Source organism: Spinacia oleracea, chromosome 1 (genome assembly GCF_020520425.1).
Source record: "Spinacia oleracea cultivar Varoflay chromosome 1, BTI_SOV_V1, whole genome shotgun sequence".
Taxonomy (NCBI): domain Eukaryota; kingdom Viridiplantae; phylum Streptophyta; class Magnoliopsida; order Caryophyllales; family Amaranthaceae; genus Spinacia; species Spinacia oleracea.
This window is the reverse complement of record NC_079487.1, coordinates 130985362-131006687: the sequence shown is the minus strand read 5'-3', so window position 1 is coordinate 131006687 and position 21326 is coordinate 130985362. Positions and strand designations below refer to the sequence as shown.

Here is a 21326-nt window from a genome sequence, read left to right as displayed (position 1 = left end):
GGATTATTATATTATTGAGTGAAACATGTTAGAATAGGATTTCAGTCTAGCTTGTTCGTACTCAGCTTTCGCTGACTTCGTGCTTCATGCTTCTTTTGGTCATGGCCTTTGCCTTAATGACTCTATGATGATCCATCATTGCATTTGCGTTGTTGGGGAGTAGATTTTCAATAATATTTTTGTAGAGATAACTTGCGGGAGAAGTTATCAAGCATGGGATTGAGTTTGAGAGATGTTTTGTCTTCCGCATTTATGAACTCTATTATTTTCTAGTCATGACTACATAAACTATTTAAACTACTTAAACTTTTAGTTAATAATTTTAAACTATTTAATGTTTTGATTTTGGGCCGAAATGGTTCCGACTTTGTATAGAGTCCATTAACTATTATTATATTTTGAAAGTTAGTTAAATTTCGCTGCGTAATTCTGGTAATAGCCTTAACCGTTATCACGGTGGCGGTAATATCTTAGTAATTCCTTTATTTATGTTGGAAAATGATTTTATAAAAGCAAGGAATTATTAGGGTGTTACAAGTTGTATTTGCAAAGATCTAGTTTAAGAGCTGTTTTGCATTAAATAATAGTGCAAGGTGTATTCCTTAAACTACAATATAAAAGGCTACTTGATAGTAATTCATACTCTTTGAGTAGGTTTTGCGGAACTTTAGGACGTTTTGAAATTTTATTTTCCTAAAGTTAAAATGTTATTTCGAAGTACTCAATATTTTGAAAAGTCAAATACCAATTATTTTAAGTTATTTGAAATTAATTAAAATTCCGTATTTTCCTCAAAAAAAAAAATAATTAAAATTCCATATTTATTTATTTAATTTTAAATTTCGTTTGATTTTTTTTAATTTGAATTTTTTTAATTATTTAATTAAGTATCCGAATTTAATTAATTAATTATTTAACTATTTTTCGGAGAATCCTAATTCAGTCGAATTAAATTAATATCCGTGTGTACACGGGACTTAGTCTAGTTTTGTAAATTTATGAGGTATAATGTGGATAAACGTTGGACTAATAAAAAAAACAACTCAATACGAAAATTTGACTAACATCCAAGAACAAAGGGAGGGTTTTTTTTTAAGTCAAATATTTTTATGGTTGAACAATGAGTAAGATTACTTTAAAGTCAAATATTTTAAGTCAAATATTACTCTTTAAAAATTAACGGTTTAGAACTTTAGATGTAGTTACGCTACAAATTTTTTGTGTAGTCTTATATGTAGTAAAGTAGACTAGCCTAACCAGAAGGCTAGAAGGATCACCTAGCATCGATCATGAACTCCAAATGAAATGTATGATCACCTAGCCTCGATCATGAACTACAAATGAACTCTCATGCATTTCAAACTAAGTCTCATGTAATATACATTTTTACAAACAAAACAAAACAGAAATCTCACGGTTATATAATAATTGTAAACACACTTTAGTAGCCATCCACTCCTACTTAAAATTCACTCTCTTCTATCTTCCCTTTCAATTCTTTGTTTTAGTTTAACATTCATGGCAAAGTTCCTTAAGAAAATAAAGAATTTCAAGGTTGAGTTCAACCAATGCCCTTCCTTACGTAGAGGGGAGATGATATGTCATATGCACCCCAATGACATTGATGATCTTGGAAGTGTTGATTCGGATGACGATTTTCGAGGGGATGTCATACACGAAGCTAGCAAAATTGCCACCGCAACCTCGAGCGTGGAAGTGGCTTTCAAAGCAGCCGCTATTGCCGAATCTTTCATAAATGAAGGTCCCGAAGCTACAGGAAAGAAGTTGAAGGCAAGATTAGGAGTTTCCGACACCGGTACATCGATCAAGGATGTCGAAGAAGCTTTGCAAAATCTCCATGTTGTGCTTGACCAACAAAATGAGGCTCTTATGAACTTTGGTTTTGGGGGTGGAGATGAGGAAGATGGAGATGATGAGGAGGAGGGAGATGAGGAGGAGGAGGAGGAGGATGGAAATGATGATGAGGAGAATGGAAATGATGATGATGAGGAACAAGAGTATGGAAATGATGATGAGGAGGAGCAAGAGTCTAGAAATGATGATGAGGATGATTCAACCGTGGCTTCGGTTTCTGATTATGCTTCGGGTTCCGATTGAGAATAAGCTAGGCTGCAAGCGGTGTTCATGTTGTTTTTAGTTAATTAATTATGTAGACTCGTCTCATGGTATTGTATTAGTAGTACCAACTTGTTTTTTCACTTAATTGTCGTTTTCTATGTGTCCTAAGTTCCAGGTTGCAGCAATTCTCTATCAAGTTATGTTTTAGAAGTGTTTTAAGTTTGCGAGTTGATTATGAATTTCTGAAAAAAAGTTTGTTTTTTTTTTTTTTGTGATAGAAATTTGTTGTTGATTACATACAATACGAAGAATTAAACGTGACCAACAATGAAAATACATATTCAGATTTACGTGGAAATAATATAGAGACTAGTTACTTGACCTATTGGTACACATATCTTCAGTTTAACGCAGTATTAGGTCAAGGCCTCTCTTTAATGTTGAGTCTAAAGCCAATAACAATATTTTAAGAAAGCTGAAACTTTTTTATTTATTCAATATTCCTTGGGTGGGGATTCTAGTGTCCATGATCATAGCACTTGCTAATTGCTATCTCATACCTCAACTTCACTGACATAATTTCGTCTGTCAACTTCCTCTACAGCTTGGGGATGTTGCTGAATCAAGATGCCGTACAGAGTTCCTATGCAGATGATGGGGTTGGTGATCACGTGCTTCATACCATCTGTGTTTCTCGTCTATGTCATGGTAGTTGCTAATAGAACATTAGAACTGTGTTTTTTGTTGACTCTAGTTGGGATTATGTGATATTTCTTATGAAATTCTTCTGTAAATCAGGAGATGGTGTACATGCATTTAGTACTGAACAGAGCAGTGAAGAATAACATCATCTTGTTACAAAGCAGGCTGTGGTTGGCTTAATTTCCAGATGATTAGAAATACATACTTGAACACCACAGGAGTCAGGGTTATAACTAATAGTTTGCATACAATTGTAGCCTTGTGCATGGGTGTGTGGTTAAGAATTACTTCATTTATTTTACATCAATACATTCATGAATTCAGAACTAAGCATTTAAGATCGAGGCTGTTTTGCTCAATCTGAAGATATAAGAGGCTTTTGATACTCTCAAGTAAGACTGGTAATGCCAAGTTTAAATATAGACATCCAAATAGTCGATAAATACATAGATATGCAACATCGATTCAGAAATCGGGCTCAGGTGTTGGCAACGATACCTAAACAGTCTTACTCAATACATTGTCTGAGAACAATTTTACAGCTTTGATAAGTAAGATAATCTGCACCCAAACTTGGAAAGCCTACTCACTTCTCTTCATCAACAGGAACAATCTCTGCTCTAGCTGAAATTCTTACTCACACTCTTGTCCACCCTCATCATCATCACCAAATGAAACAAATTACAAATATCTCTCTGGAAACCAAATAAACAAACCACAATTTTAAGATTTAAACATTTGCTGTTTATGTCTTCATATTTTCAAATGAGGGTACAGTGTATTATTATTCTGCAAAGTGAATAATAGAAGATTACAAATAAAAGATGGAATAACTAACCCCTTCTCTTGTCCTTCAAAATCAATGTCAGTAATGCGGTAAGTCCTTCCATGCATGACATATTCGTATCTGTCTGCAAGTGTCTCCCGTAAGTTCTGAAACAAGCTGTTGCTAAATTTCAAGTATAAATGTATAACACTCCGTAATAATAAGAAAAGTTGAAGAGTTGAGTTTGTCGATCATAAAAGAACAAAAGGATAATTCCTAAATTTCTGCCTCAGTCAATGATCACTGCAGAAATAATAAATTCCCAGCCCATGGCCAAGAAATGGACTGAAAGTTAAAAAGAATAGGCTATGTTGCTCAGACTTGTATTTGGGTGCCGTGTCCGACAAGGGATCAGAGGATCCGACACTCCTCCTACACCTAGATGTAATAAATTTCATACAAGACACCATATATTTGGGTGTCATGTCGTGTCGAAGGATTTAAGGCTCTGACACCCGACACCTCCATCAACCAAAGTGTCGAAGTACCATAAAGAATAGGGTAATTTCAAGCTAATAACTACAGTCCGATAAAAAACATCAACTACAAGAACCAAAGTCTAGAGATAGTAGCACTGCAAGTTATACCGATAAGCCCTTTGTTACCTAAGGCACTGATGTCTAAATATGAATATTAATCCCTAAGATGACACTCAGGATTGGGAATACCCATATCAACATCATATAAACACAATATCAACTAAATGAGCTTTCTCAGCTGCAAGCACACGCAATTAAACACATTATCACTTTCCCCACAAGATACGCAGCACATCATATCATCTTATGATTCAAATTTTGGCCAGGAAAATGATCTTACTTGAAATTTGAACATTATCTCGGGTAATGCATTTGTTCTCTTGTCCTATTAACATGTCATGGCCAATTTTTTTAAATACAATGTTCCTTGGAGTATGCCATTGCAGCTGGTGGTTGGACTTCCTTACTCAAGAATGATCAGTTTTCTATCAATTTGTTGTACGAGGAAATGAGAGATGTTTCCCCTAAGGTGCCTTGGTATAGAATTTTCTGTCATAATAGAGCTACTCCTAAAAGGATCTTTATTGCCTGGTTAGCATGTTGGAGGAAGTTGTCAACAACGGATAAAATGCTGGATTGGAAGATTATTGCAGTAATACTTGCTTCCTTTGTGGAAGAGATCCTGAAACCATTGACCATCTCTTTTTCAAGTGTGATTTCTCCGCTGAAGTGTGGATAAATGTGTTGAGGCTGTTTCAGTTTAATAGACTACCTAAAATCTTCACTACAGAGGTCTTGTGGGCTATGAAGAGTGGAAGGAAGAATAAAGATAAGCATAAGCTCTACCTGATGTTCTTTGTTGAGAACATTTATCATATATGGATTTGGAAAAATACAAAAAGAAAATCAGAATCTGTTTGTTACTCCGGATGTAGTTTTTACAGAAATTTTGCTTAGTCTGTTGTAAAGCTTTTGATGTTCAGAATGCTATGATTTAGCTTGGTGTTGCCTTTGTTTAGGTGATGTTCTGGTGGACACTGATGTTGTCGCTTTGTATTTCCTCTCTTTTTGGTAGTCTTAAATTTTATAGTTGCCATATGAAAAATGATCTTTTTTCCCAATTTCCAAGGATATAAAAACAAGGAAGTTCGACCATATTTGTCAAAACAGTCTCCAAAAAACAAACCCTGAAGCCAATTCCAGAGAACTTAGTGACTAACTACAACATATTCAGGCCTAATGTTTGACCACTCCATCTATAACAGTGACTCAAACTTCCTCCAACAAAAAGCCTGTCTTCTTCAGTAATACACATACACTAGTTGCAATGAAGATATGTATTGGTAACAATTAAACATATGAGAACGCATGAGGTGAGATTTTAAAAATGTAAACAAATAGTAATGCCTAACCTGGTTATAGAACACCGAGTAATCACCCTCGTCCAGATCGAGAGTGGTTGCTAGCCCAATGTTGTACCTCTTGTCTTTGTTAATACGATAGACATCTATATTGACATCGAGCAATATGAATGCATCAAACTTGTCACTCTGTGCTTCAATTCAAGAAACTGCACGCAACAAAAGGGAGGTATAAGCAACCAAAAATCTAATTCTTCCCCACCAAACAAAGGTTTACCTTCAATTTAATAGAAACAAACACAGAAGGCATTCTATAGGTAGAAAATGAGCATGATAACAAAACGACAATCCCCACCCAATTGAATTCCAAATTATTCCTTATACACAATTCCATGGTTTCAAAAATTAGAGGTTACTAAAACAGGATACAAGGCATAAGCTTTGAAAGTTAGTCGCAAGTTTGTTTCATGAATTTCATTCCCAAAAGACATAAGCTTTCTTTCTATAACATAAAATCACTGGAAATTCAAACAAAAATAGCACTAATATGATTTCAATGTGAAGAATTTTGCTAATTTAGCAGAATACCTTTATCGAATTTCTTGCCATTAGGATCAATTCTGGTAATATTGAAGATATCCTCAAATAGAAGCGGCGCCATCAATCAAACCTGAATAAAAGACCCAAATCATAATACTATCAGTTTTAAAAATCGGAGAATTTCTTTCGCAAATATACAACAGTAAATCAAGCAAAGAGATTTTTAGGGTTCTAAGAAACCCCCAAATTGTGGACTAAATCAGTAAACTAACGAAAGAGAAGGAGGGAATCGAGAGATACCTGATTAGTTTTTTTTAACGCAACGAAGGATATATTATATTAAGCTAAAACATAAGATAGTAGTCCAAACTTTACAAAAGGTACGAGCAAGACCACAAAAACTTGCAGCTCGTACAGATTAAACCAAAAGCTACTGTAACATCTATTCCTTAACCCAAAAACTGATCCCCCCCTAAATACACTAAGCCCAATATTATATTCATCTAGATGAGGAAAGGGGATACTTAAACTACCGAAACTACTCTTTATCGCTTGAGAATTGGCCTTGCTTTGCATCTAAAGCTGTCTTTGCACTCACCAAATGAGTAGTCACTTTGGTAGGTATAGTTCCAAACATAATTTCTGTTGTGACCGTTGTGGAGGGCTGTTCTTCTGGTGGGGGAGGAATCTCCAAGTTGATTACTTGTTCCCGTCGTTGAGATGCTGAAGAAGACTCACCCATCTGCTTTAAACTATCCTTGGCCTGCTTAAGCTGAGTCTGATACACTACATCCGTGAATGGTGGCGGATCAAGGAACACTTTATGTCCCAATGCCATTGAAATTGCATACTGCCCCATACAATGCGCTAACTTGTTGAATAACCTTGGAAGGTGGGTGATCGAGAAAGAACTGAATCTTGTCATCAGGCAAGCTACGTCTTTGATAACCGGAGCCAATTCATGATGATAATAATCTTCCATTGATGTCAACAATTTTATCAACAGCTCCGCATCCGTTTCCACTTCAAGTTTTTGCACTCCATACTCGACTGCCATTTGAAGGCCTTCCCTCAACGCATAAAGTTCTGCTGCAAGTGGTGTAATGGCATTGTATTTACTCGCAAAACCAATATACCAATTTCCTGTCTCGCTTCGAAACACACCACCACCTCCTGCTTCATCTTTCTCTTTCCAGCTACCATCTATGTTCAATTTTAGAAAGCCTGGCGCTGGTGGTTTCCACGCTGGAGCCTTCTGCAACCAGTTTCCTGCTCCCTTTCCCTGCATCATTAAAATATTTTCCCTATAATCTACATAAAAAGCATTATAGACAGAAAAAGGTTTGATCATTTTCAACTCAAACACTGCTCTATTTCGTGCCTTCCAAATATGCCACACAGCCACAATGAAAACCATTCTCCAACTCCTGCTTAAACTAAGATTATAGGCCATCCATTGTTGCCAATTCAAATTAAAGAAAGAATTCAAGCAAACTTCTTTGGCTACTGTAATACGTTGAAAAATGAAATTCCAAAGAATGCTTGAATCACCACAATCACGAAATAAGTGTAGATGAGTTTCAGGAATATAGGAGCAACGACTACAATATCTAGAAATTGACTCCATGTACTTCGATAAAGTATCTGCAACTTGCAAAATTTCATGAACACAATTCCATAATAACATTCTATATTTAAAAGGGGCTGTGATTTTCCAAAGGGCTTTCCATGAAACGAAGTTGTAATTCCCAGAAACTTCAAAAAAGGAATTGCAGATAAGAGAATAAGCAGATTTTATAGAAAAATTACCATCATTCGACTTGGACCAAGTAAAGAAATCGTTGTAGTGAGACACTTTGGCCAATGGAGTTGCTAAAATATCAGATTGAATAGAATCTGGTATAATGTGAGCAACTCTCTGGAGATTCCACTGTCCTTGTTTTATTATATCTCTAACAAACAAATGACCCACCGACTCCGGAATATCCTTTTTAATTAACTTATACAATGGTTTATCACCGACCCAATGATGATACCATAGCGAAGTGGACTCCCCATTTCCGATTCCTATCTTTATCCCTTTTTCCAAAAGGTCCCGTCCTTTTAAAATGTCCCTCCAAATTGGGGAGTTAGAAGGTTTGGCAATGAAATCGAAAAAGGAACCATTTTTAAATATTTATCTTTAAAAATGCGGACCCACAGTTTTTCCGGTGAGGTTAGCAATTTCCAGCCCAATTTTGCCATAAAGGCAATATTCCATTCCTTTAACTTCTTTATTCCCAGACCCCCCAATCCCATTGGAATTGTGATTTTATTCCAAGAAATACGAGCCAAATATCTAGTTCTATCAACCTTATTCCATAAAAATTTCCGACAGGATTTCTCAATTCTATCTATTACACCACTCGGAATAATATTTGTCTGCATATTATATAGGGGATACGTGTTTAAAACTGACTTAATAAGAGTACATCTCCCTGCCATGTTTAACAACTTAGCTTGCCATCCCTTTATTCTCTCCATAGTTTTATCTAAAAGACCAAAATAGTTGCTAATTTTTAATTTATTTGGTCTAATATCCACCCCTAGATACTTCCCAAAACAAGTAGAAATTCGTAATCCATAAGAACCTGCTATGGTATTCCTGATTAAATGATTCATTTTGACTGGAAATATAATGGAGGACTTTCTCATATTAACTTGTAAACCTGACATAGCCCCAAATTCAGAGATTGTGTGCATAATTACCTCCATGTTCCTCTGAGTAGCTGATCCAAATAAAAAAACATCATCGGCATAAAAAACATGGGAAATGGAAATAGATTTTGTTAACTTTAGAGGATCCCAATTTCTTGTATTTACTTTCTCTTCAATCATCATTGATAGTCTATCTAGGCATAACACAAAAATGTACGACGACAACGGATCACCCTGCCTTATCCCTCTAGACGGTTTAAACTGCTCTGTAATCTCACCATTCCATAACACAGAAATATTGGGGGTAGTAATGCAACACATGATCACATCAATAAATTTAGTAGGGAATTCATAACTGACTAAAGTGTCTCTAATGAAACTCCATTCTAAACTATCGTAGGCTTTTGTTAAATCTAATTTCAAGGCCATTATATTTTTCCCTTTCCTTGCTTTATGAAAATGATGCGCTATTTCTTTTACAACTATTACATTATCTTCTATTCCCCGGCCTTTGATAAAACTTGATTGGAGGGGGCTAATTAAATTATTCAAGATAGGCCTTAATCTACTCGTAATAATTTTAGTGAGCAACTTGTAAATAGTGTTACACAAACCTATTGGTCTAAAATCCGACATACTTTCCGGTTGGTCTGACTTTGGTATGAGCGTAATGTAGGAATCATTAACATCTTCTGGGATGATAGCTGAATTAAAACATTCAGAACAAAACTTAACTATACTTGGCCCAACTTCAGCCCAAAAGGTTTGAAAGAAAACTGGTTGTATTCCATCCGGCCCTGGGCTTTTAATTGGATCCATTTGGAAAAGGTTAAGCTTTACCTCCACATCAGAAATGGGCCTAAGCAGAGCCATACTATCCTGCTCTGAAATTCTGTTATTGCTACCCAAATTAACTAACCTTCTACTCTGAATATGGGTTGTTTGGAACATCATCCTAAAATAGTTAGTGGCCATTAATTTTAAAGATTGAGAATCAGTAACCCATTGATCATCCACGCCCTTCAAAGCTAAAATTTTCCCCCTAGTTTTCCTGATTTTTGCCATTAAGTGAAAGTACCTTGTGTTAAAATCCCCATACTTTCTCCAATTCATTCCCGCTTTCTGAGCCCAAATCAAACGTTCTTTTCTAAATATGTCATTAAGATCTTTTAGCAAAGTTTTTTCCAGACTGACCAAAAAATGTGAATGATGTTTAGCTAAGGCAATCTGGATCCCATTAATACGGGCTAAAAGACGCTTCTTAATATTAGTTAAATTGCCAAAAACATTAGTATTCCAAGTTTTAATACCAGCTAGAAAATCTTTCCTACCCTTAATGAAGTCATTGTTATCATTAGTCCAACTTTTTGCAAAAAATTCTTTAAATTTTGGATGTTCAATCCAAACTTCCTTACATCTAAAAGGAAACGGCCCTGCATGTTTGGAAAGTTGTCCAGCATCTTCGCATTTGCCATTGCTCTGTCCAGCCTCTCTTTTATCATATCCACCCCATCTCGTGCATTGGTCCAAGTGAATGGGCATCCACTGTAACCCAAATCAACTAACCCCGCCGCATCCACGAAGTTGTTGAGATCCCTACACTGCCCAGTTTTAAAAGTACGCCCTCCACTTTTCTCTGCTTGTGAGGTCACCTCATTCAAGTCCCCCACCACCAACCATGGAGTATCCTCAGGTGGCAGGTTTTGCTGCAAATCCCTCCATAACTGATGGCGAGGACCTGGAACACTAGGTGCATGTATCCCGGTGACTAACACCTCTGGTTTGATGTTTTTGAAGTGAAACAGAACATGAAACAAATTTGTTTCTTCCGAAAACAGAGTAAGGTCAACAGTGTTTTTCCAAAACAGTCATATCCCCCCTCTCCTGTTAGTCGGTTGGACCACGCGAAAATCATGGAATTTCAATTGAAACATTACCTCCTTTGCTCGATGATCATCGCTCTTCGTCTCCAAAAGGATAAAAATGGACGGATGTTGCTCTTGAATTATGTTCCAAGCCCTTGGAACAAAATCATCTCTTGCTGCCCCACGAACGTTCCACAAACAAATTTTCATTTGTAAATTCGGGATTGGTTTTTGGACCGCTAATCTAGGATGCTCCATCTCCTCCGCATTGGGTGGAAGAAAATACTCCTCCCAATCCCTCCAATACTGCATGACTCCCATCATATTTAGATCCTCCATTCGAATTGGAGTCACGTACGTAAACACTTTCCTGGGATCTAACATCTTTTGAAATGCGCTGACTTGAACTTGTACTCCCACCACCTCTCTCTGTGTGACGTACAATGCCATAAGGCGATCCGCATGCCCCATTTCTTGACTTTGAGTTTCGAATTGCAAAGGATGAACTGGGACCTCTTTTTGCACCCGAACCGGAATATGGGGACGCATATTTATCGGGTTGAAATCCGGTTCTCTTCCTATCAATGTCAAGTGATTCATCTCCTGAGGAGGGGGTACATCCCACCGTGTTCTCGGTCGTGGTCCTATCCGCTCCATTCCTTCTTTCCTTCTCAATTCCATTGCTAACAAACCCACATTCTTGAACTCCATTTCCCCTGACTTCGGCATTCTCTGACTCCTGCATGCACTCATCTCCGATTGCTCTGGAAACAATTGCAGCGTCGATGGTTGCCTGATTGGGCAATGAACTTGCTGAATTTCTTCCATCGTCTGGTGGTTGACTTGATTGCGGTAATGTCTGGGTCCTCTTTGAATCCAAGTCTTGCTGTTTCTCCACTGTGTTTGATTTGGGTTGAAATTTGTCTGCATGCATGTAGTGTTTGTGGTTTTCTTGTTTTCCATTTGAACAGGGAGAAGTGATAGCTTCTTGAGGAAGAATTTCAGAATGTGAAGAAAGGGGATTGGATGGTGAGAGAGAAGAAGTGTGCACTTGGTTTACCACACAGTGAAAAGAAGGATCCGAATTATAAAAGGCAGAAGGTGAATCAACCTCCTTTGCCAAGTGGGTGAACGAGTTCGCCAAGTGTACGGTTTTATCACCCTCATATTCAATTATCTCCGGCGTAACACTAATCTCCAGTAAAGTGTGCCTTGGGGCAGTTAACATTGGCTCATTAACTTCTCCTTCTGATTGGTGAATCTGCTTATCCCTTGCCATTCTCGAGTTAGCCCCATTTAATGATGTTGTTGTCGCAACTTTTGATGAAGAACCCCTCTTATACTCATTAATCCGGGCATTAGTCTGTCGTTGTTTCCCATGATTATTTCTTGGACTTCTCTTATTTTGGACCAGTGTCCAAGGCCCATAAATATCAGACTGTATTTGTCCAACTCTACTATCATCCGTACCTGTAATGACCTCATTTACATCCTCTTCCATTTGGGCTTCATCCTGTTTACTCAACTTGGGCTTATTAGTGGGTTGACCATTTACCAACGCATTCCCATCTATCTGATCGCATCTCTCCAATACGTGGCCAATTTTACCACATTTAAAACAAAGTGCCGTGATATTTTCGTAAACTACTGGCTGCCAAAATCCACCAACCCACACCTTGGTGATAATTGGTTTCCTAAGATCAATTTCCACACATACTCTTGCATATTTTCCCCGTGACACTTTATCAGTTGCATAATCAACTCGAACTGGTTTTCCAATTACCTTAGCGATCTCATATAATGCATCCTTATCATAATATTCTACCGGTAATTCCTCGATATGTACCCAAACCGACATGAAATCGAATCCATTAACAGACGGCCTAAAATTTGGCTTCCAAGGTGTTATCATTGAATAATGATCCATAATGAACCATGGACCCCCAAACAACGCACGCTCATAATCATCGGTTTGTGTAAATTTAAACAAATAAACTTGTTTACCAATATCAATAACCTCCAAAGAACCTTTGATACGCCACATCGCTCGAACCCTCCCCTCTAAATAACTCGATTTCACCTGAATCCCCATGCATTTACCCATAAGTGTCAATTTCCATGGCGCCCGCAGCTTTTCCAACGTGATTTTATCAAACGCCACCGCTAATCCATCATCTGGAATGTCTTCATTATTTTCCTCCCACTCTAACGACGTATTAATGATTTTCCTAGCCTCCTTAAACCATTGAGATGATGATGCTATTGCTTCTCTGAAATTCAAGGTAGCCACTGATTTTGACGGAATATGTTCTTGATTATTGTCTCTCATGAGGGTATCATCTGGTGGTCTTGGTGATGAACCCATTTGGGTTCAAGGAAATTGAAGAAGACAAGTTAAACTTTTCTTCTGTTCTCTCTAACTTTCTCTCTCTAACTTTTTTTGGGATTATGTCAGATGAAGAAATTCTTTTTTTTTAGTTGATGGAGCTTTTTAGGGTTTACGGAGGTTTTACAGAGTTTTGACTTTTGAGCTTTTGGAGTGAAATCCACAATAGAGAGAACAGAACTGCAAGGTTGCGTTTTATGTTTTTCCGGTGGCTTTCCCTTTTCTTATTACAACCCATTTTACCTTTTTTTTCCTTTTTTTTTCCATTCTCCTTTTCTTTATGTCCAACGGTCCAAGACAAAATACCCGGTCTATAAGAAGTTAAGTCATATAGACTTCTATATAGTTTTTATTTATTTAATATAGTTAAGATATACTGTATAAAATACTCCCTCCGTCCCCTAATACTCGCACCGCTTTTTTTTTGGGCCGTCCCTTAATACTTGCACCGTTTCTATAAATTGAAATCTTTATCAATATTATATTATTTCTCACTACCCCACCTACACCCCTACCTCCTACAAAAAATCATTTAAAAATCCACACCCCTCACTCACTACTCCCCACCCCTTACCCATTTTCCACTAACTATATTAAAAAAATACCCCCACTATCAACTAAAACCCATTAAATTAATAAGTCAATTCAAATGTCTTAAATTCCGCACCGGTCAGACCGATGCGAGTATTCGGGACGGAGGGAGTAATTCTATATAGGAAAATTTGTCAGAAAGGACTTTTTAAAACACAAAAATTGTGAGAAATGACCTTTTAAAAAAAAAGTTGTAAAAGAAGGCCCAATTGAAATTTTTTGTTGTGGATCAGAACCAAATGTGATTTTCCGGTGGCTTTCCGGCGTTGATTGGCGCGTGACAAGCACGTGTTTGACTTTTTAACTTTTTTTTTTTTTAAATCTTCCCTCCAAATTTATCCCCCCACCCCAACTAACTTATTAAACTTAAAAAAAAAAAAAAAAAAAATCGACTCTCCCTCTCTCTTGCTGAAACCTACTCTGCCTCTTCCCCCATTTTCTTCTTCCTTCCAAGCTCGAATTTCTGCTCCTCAGTTGAAATTAATCAAATTCGCGCAACCTAATTGTTATTCGGTCATTTTCGTACTAGGTAATACTAAAAGCTCCAATTTTTTTGCTCTCATTTCTCCAATTTTTCGAATCTTGAAATTAGGGTTTCCGGGGAGGTATTCTACGATCATTTCTACGAAATCATCCTCAATTTCTTGTCTTGATAACGGCAGCAAAAACTTCGCTCTCCCGCTATCGCCACCGGCGATGCAAACATTCGCCGGCACCAAAGTCGGTGAAACCTCAACGATTGCAGGAGAAATCAAGGTTTTATTTATTTATTTTGTTTCGGGGTAGTTAGTGTAGTAAAGGGTGGGGGGATAAATTTGGAGGAAAGATTTTTTTTTTTTAAATGTTAAAAAGTCAAACATGTGTTTGTCACGCGCCAGTCAACGCCACCGGAAAATCACATTTAGTCCTGATTCACAACAAAAAAATCTCAATTGGGCCTTCTTTCACAACTGTTTTTTTAAAAGGTTCTTTCTCACAATTTTTGTATTTTAAAAGTTCCTTTCTAACAAATTTTCCAACTATATATTCCATACTCCCAGTCTCCCAGATAACTACGTATTAAATTAAACAAAATATTTGGTAGTTTGATTGAAACCCAACCTTTATATTCATCTATCTACGAGGCTACAAGCAGGGCCGTCTTAAACAATTTGGTGGCCCTGTGCTATATGCTTCACTTCATACATATATAATGCACATTTTACAAATTTTTAAAATTCATAAAACATACTCCCTCCGTCCCGGAATACTTGACCTGTTTTCCTTATCGGGCCGTCCCTTAATACTTGACCTGTTTCTAAAAATGGAAATATTCTAACAATATTATATTATTTCTCACTCCACCCCTATTAACCCACCTACCCCCTACTCCATACAAAAACTAATTAAAAATTCAACCCCTACTCTCCCCCAACCCCACCCCTTTACACATTTCCCACTAACTACATTAAAATAATACCCCACTATCAACTACTACCTATTAAATTAAATAAGTCAATTCAAGTCTCTTAAACTCTGTGCCGGTCAAACCGGGTCGAGTATTCCGGGACGGAGGGAGTACCACTTTCTAAAGTCAAATAATTCTAATAATCTAAAAAAGGATACATTTACGACAAGTCGACAAGTCTATGGTTTATGTTATCCACCATAAAATGCATTACTCACAAACTTTCTAAAGCCGAAAAAAAAATTATATATTACATTAAATATCTAGGAAATTTTGTATGTGTTATAACTTATAAGTCTATAGTCTGAATTATTCACTTTCAAATAACAGAAAAATATTATTACTTGTGTACACATTTTCTAAATCTTGTTTTTAAAAGGAAGCTCTTCAGTTGTCCTTTATACGGATAATTTAATAAGACAAAAATATTTTTATGTAAACTACTCCCTCCGTACCAAAATGTTTGTTACGTATTTCTTTTAGGTTGTTTCAAAATGTTTGTTACGTATTTCTTTTAGGTTGTTTCAAAATGTTTGTTACATGGGGGAATCTTTCCTTTTATAAACTTATTATAATATTATTTTTTGTGCCAACTTTTAATTTTAATTGGTCCAATTTTTTCAACTCATTAAATTTCTTTACGATTTCCCAAGTATGTTAAGTTAGCAATCTTTGTGCTTTTCCATTATTGGTTCATTTTGATAAATAAAACAATCTTATTGGTTGTTGTAATTATTAGTGGATTAGGGTTTTACTTGGTTTATTTTTTTAATAAAAACCAAAAGAATCTTTATTATACGTTAATAAACGTGCAAAAGTCCAAACGTAACAAACATTTTGGAACGGAGGGAGTAAAAGTCAATCTCGAGTTCCTAGATTACAACTCATTTAACACCCTAATGGTAAAGCCTAAAAGATTAAAAAGAAAACAAAAAAAACAGAAATCAGGTCACGGGGATTCGAACCTTTTACCTTTGTTAAAAACAAATGGAGATATTATTGCCCTTCAATCAACCAACTGAGATGTATTCCATTAATGTAAATATTCACGCTGAAAATTTATAGACAGTTTTAGTTCAGACTAGATTTTAGCCCGTGCGATGCACGGATTCTATTAAATTTTTATGTTTAAATAAATATCCTATGTATATACCACTTTTATATTTTAGAAGATTAGTCTTTTATTTTGCATTGAATTTCATTTTAGATTTTTTTTTATTATGAGAGTGTTTGTTTTTGGATGAAATTGTATATGCGTAATATTAATAATTAATAAATAAATAATATCTACGTGACACTTAATCATTTCTTTACGTGGCACTCGACTTTTTTAATTCAAAATTAATTTTATAATCTTATTTTTCATTGGCTGAAACCATTAGATTTTTCTACGTTGCACTCTAATATTGGATTAATGTTTGATTTTAAATTGAATTGTATTTATTTTATTTTAGATTATTGTTTGATTTTGGATGAATTTTATTTTAGATTTATTTTTTAATTATTAGAGTGTTTGATTTTAGATGGAGTTGTATATTAGTAATTAATTAATTAATTAATTATAATATCTACGTGGTGGAAATCGATTTTTAATTATTAGAGTGATTGATTTTCAATGGAGTTGTATATATATTAGTAATTATTTAATTAAAATATCTACGTGGAACCTAATTAATTATCTACGTGGCACTTGATTTTTTTAATTCAAAAAGAAATTAGTAATCTTATTTTTCATTGGCCGAAACCATTAGTAATCCTAGGTGGCGCTCTAATATTTCAGCAAATATGCCTCGTGAGGCCGAAAACATTAGATTTTTCTACGTGGCGCTCTAATATTGTATTAATGTTTGATTTTAAATGGAATTTTATTTATTTTATTTATTTTATTTTAGATTATTGTTTGATTTTGGATGAATTTTATTTTAGATTTATTTTTTATTAGAGTGTTTGATTTTAGATGGAGTTGTATATATTAGTTATTAATTAATTAATTAATTAACATGTCTATGTGACACCTAATTAATTATCTACGTGGCAATCGATTATTTTTTTAATTATTAGAGTGTTTGATTTTTGATGGAGTTGTATATATTAATAATTAATTAATTAAAATATCTACATGGTACCTAATTAATTATCTACGTGACAATTTATTTTAGATTATTGTTTGATTTTGGATGAATTTTATTTTAGATTTATTTTTTATTAGAGTGTTTGATTTTACATGGAGTTGTATATATTACTAATTAATTAATTAATTAATTAACATATCTATGTGACACCTAATTAATTATCTACGTGGAAATCGATTATTTTTTAATTATTAGAGTGTTTGATTTTGATGGAGTTGTATATATTAATAATTAATTAATTAAAATATCTACGTGGTATCTAATTAATTATCTACGTGACACTTGATTTTTTTAATTCAAAAAGAAATTATAAATCTTATTTTTCATTGGCCGAAACCATTAGTAATCCTAGGTGGCGCTCTAAACTTTCAGCTAATATGCCTCCTTTATATATGTATATTAGATTTTGGGGCCCCAAATAAATTGGAGGCCCTGTGCTGTTGGGCTGGATGCACAGCCCAATAGCCGGCCATGGCTACAAGTATTGGTTTTGGTGATCAAAATTAAGTAGTGAATTATAGTTGGCAATTGTAAAACGGAGCAAACAATAAGCTGATGGGCAAAGGTACAGGCGGACGAGGCGGTGGAGGTGGAATTTATCGTAGCCTGAGCCGATTCCGCCTTTTCCGAGGTTTCTCTTCCTCTTTTATTATTCCTTCTTTCTGATAAATATCTTAATTAAATTTAGCTGAATCTGCTTCTGTCTGTTATGAATCCGCTTGATCTCTATATATGTCTCTGTCAATCATCCGAGTTTGTTGATTTTTTTTTAAGGTAAATCTTCCGAGTTTGTTATCAATTGATTTGAGGCTTGCAATTGTGTTTTTTTTTTGAGATTTTCTATCATTATTATTGAATGTAATTAATTTGTGGAGATTCTTTTATCATTATTATTAAATGTAATTAATATTTATTAGGCTTCATGGTTTTCAAGTTATTGCTGAATGATTAAGAGCCGTCCTTTGCGGTTAGGTAGGGTGTGTACTCTTCACAGGATGAGACCTGGAACAACTTGAATGTTTTTATGTTTTTATTTTTTTATTTTTTTATTTTTATGGTTAAGAGAACACACCTTAGTCCTAATCTGGCTTATGTAGAATCCAAATTCTCTTTTGCAATTAAGGGGTTCGGGTTTAAGTAATTAATTAATTTACATTAATTGCATAATCTATGAGTAATCTCAATATGTTATTCACTCGATCTTCTGCAATTCTATTTGTTTGTTGCACTGAATGATACTCCCTCCGTCATGGAATACTCGACCCGGTTGACCCGGTTTGACCGATACAGATTTTCAGGGACTTGAATTGACTTATTTAGTTTAATAGGTAGTAGTTGATAGTGGGGTATTATTTTAATGTAGTTAGTGGGAAATGTGTAAATAGGTGGGATTGGGGGAGAGTAGGGGTTGAATTTTTAATTATTTTTTGCATGGAGTAGGGGTAGGTGGGTTAATAGGGGTGAAGTGAGAAATAATATAATATTGTTAGAATATTTCCATTTTTAGAAACAGGTCATGTATTAAGGGACGGCCCGATAAGGAAAACAGGTCAAGTATTCCGGGACGGAAGGAGTACGTACTATATATGCAATGAACAAGATCGATATAGAATGATCTGTTGTTTATCGGCATCATCATTACTTAATGACCTATATATTTGTTCTAAGTCAGTTATCTCCAACTGTATGAAGGCGTTTAGTATTCATACTCTTGTTATCTTTTTCATTATTCTAATTAATCTTGTTTAATTTGGCTGTTGAAGCAGGGATTTTCGGAGGATATGGTTCAGGTAATTATAGTTTGGTATTAGTGATTGATTAGTTGGCATGTTGGTGAAACACTTTATAGTTTGAATCAATATTTATAGCAGGATTATTTTTTGTTGTCAGTACACAATGATATGCTTAAGAGAATTGCCATATCACGGGGACTTCGTGATGTAGATGAGCTGTTGGTAGTCCTAGGAAAGCAGGAAACCGGAGTTTCAACTGATGAGGCTTTTGATCTATTGGAGAAAGAGGCTGGTATAGATGCAGTTGTCGATGCTATATACGACGGCATGTATGCTGGAGGTAGGCGTGGTCACCACTGCCAGAAACTCCTAAGGGTATACAAGGAAGTTGTAGTGGAGGGTAAAGAGCTAGGAGAGAATGACTACTGGGACATATCTTATATGAAACACTTGAAAAAATACTGTGGCTTCAATGCTGGAGAGTAACCAAAATATCTTTATTTTTATATTATGTTAGAGATCTTAGATAAAGTTTAAGTATTTAGTTCTGTCAAAGTAGATGGTATCGTGTCCGTTTGAACTCTGTTTAGAGGACAGAGATAGTTGAAGAAAGTTTACATTTAGTGTAAACTTCTTAAATAAATAAGTTTGTTTTGAATTAACATTAAACAATGGAGTACAAGTACAAGTGTCTTTCAGGAGAATCAGAACTCACGTTGTTTGATTATTTAGTTTTCATTGTTTTTAGATAATGTAATTTTTTATATATTGCAATTGACCCGACTCAATAAAATTCGAGATTTGATTTGACCCACATTGTTTTAGACATGGCTCGAGTCAACCCGAACCTAAATTTTAACATGTCGGATTGTTGCTAATTTGACTCGCTTCCATCCAATAACGGAAAATTTTCTGGCTCGATTGAATGAGATAACCTAAATCTTAAGAACTATACAGAGGAAAACTATTTTAAGACTTTGTTTTTCCAGTTTTTAGATAATTATGAAAAAAATCCCTTTTTTTTTGTAAGAACCATACAGAGGAAAACTATCTTAAGATTTTGTTTTTCCATGTAAATTATTTTTTACCGGAAACGTTTTCTCACAAACTAAACGACGTCTTTGTGTAAAGTTCCTAAAAAAGAAGTTTGTTTTGAATTAACATTAAACTATCTCTTTCGGGACCTAAAGTTCTAAAGAAATACGGAGTAAGTTTGTTTTGAATAAACCTTAAACAATCTATTTTAGGACCAATCCGTGGACTATGGACCGTGGTGCACGTAGAGCATGGTGCATCAAAAGAACATATGTGTATAAGCAAAAGAACATGATACTACGGTAAAATGCCGTATAATATTTCACTTTTTTGTTATAAAAATAATATATTATTTTACTATTTATTAAAAACCTAAATAAAAAAATTACTCATATTCTTTTCTCGTAACCAGATGTTCTTTCAATTATATACTAGTGTTCTTAAGGTGCATCATGCTCTATATGCACCATGATTCACTTTCTAAATTACCATTTTAGGACCCCACGTTGTTTGATTGTTGCGTCACAATCAAACATTGTGATTTCATTGTTTTTAGATGAAGGTAAATGTATATGTTTCATTGTTTTTAGATGAAGGTAAATTTCTATGCGCGACTGGTTAATAATAATTGCAATTGATCCCACCCAATAAAATTCGAGATTCGAATCGACCCACATTGTTATAGACATGGTATGAGTCAAACCATACTTAAATTTTAATTTTAATTAAATTGTTGTTAATCTGACTCGATTCCATCCAATACATGAAATTATCCCGACTCGATTCAGTTAGATAACCTAAATGATTATGAAATAAATGAGTTAGAAAGTATGTTCACATAAGATTAAATGTTCTTACATATCTTGCACATAAACATCGCTTAACCATAGTTGCATAAAAAATGACGTCGCTACCCTTATTTCCTTGCTTATTACATTCGCTGCTATTCCTAGCGTTTAGTGGACCGTTAGAATTAATCAAAGACATTATAGTTTATAAAATTATAAACTATAAATGGGGAATCATAAACGCATGCACCCTCAGTTTTGACCTTTAAGTCAAGACCTTATTGGTTTTGTAACCAATTATATTAAGTTGTTTGTTGTTTTTCTTAAACGGTTAAAGCCGTGTGAGTTTTATGTTGAGAATCTTAACACTGATTTGATATGTTTAATTAAATGTGCTGTATCATGTGAACCTATCTACTTATACCTGTCGTAAACCCTTAACAACCGACATTCACACCCTTTTTCCGTATTTGGGTTGTGTTATACTTATATTGTATCAAATTTTAGCGCCTCTGTTGAAAACCTAAGTTAAGACAATTTTCTTTAGGTTTACTTGTGTGATATTGTGTATAGGTTACACAACATACTCTATAGGAAACAAGTTTAAAACAACAATAACATGAATAAAGCAACACTAACATGAATACGAATTTTTGCTAATTTAC

At 35.0% G+C, this 21326-nt stretch overlaps 1 protein-coding gene and 1 pseudogene across 2 annotated transcripts; one reads left to right on the top strand and one right to left on the bottom strand.

The window, feature by feature from the left end:
• Positions 1 to 3053: 3053 nt before the first annotated feature.
• LOC110803998 (DNA-directed RNA polymerases II, IV and V subunit 8B-like) lies at positions 3054 to 6488 on the bottom strand (annotated as a pseudogene).
• An 11075-nt stretch (positions 6489 to 17563) lies between these two features.
• Positions 17564 to 19648, top strand: LOC110802871 (uncharacterized). Of its 2 annotated transcripts, none has more exons than XM_022008332.2 (3): positions 17564 to 17736; positions 18869 to 18895; positions 18996 to 19648. In XM_022008332.2, the coding sequence occupies exons 1-3, from the start codon at positions 17661 to 17663 to the stop codon at positions 19322 to 19324; spliced, it is 432 nt and encodes a 143-aa protein (XP_021864024.1). In that variant the 5' UTR covers positions 17564 to 17660; the 3' UTR covers positions 19325 to 19648. The 2 variants fall into 2 exon arrangements, with proteins under 2 accessions (XP_021864024.1, XP_021864028.1); XM_022008336.2 differs by having other exon boundaries at positions 17584 to 17736; positions 18872 to 18895.
• Positions 19649 to 21326: the final 1678 nt, after the last annotated feature.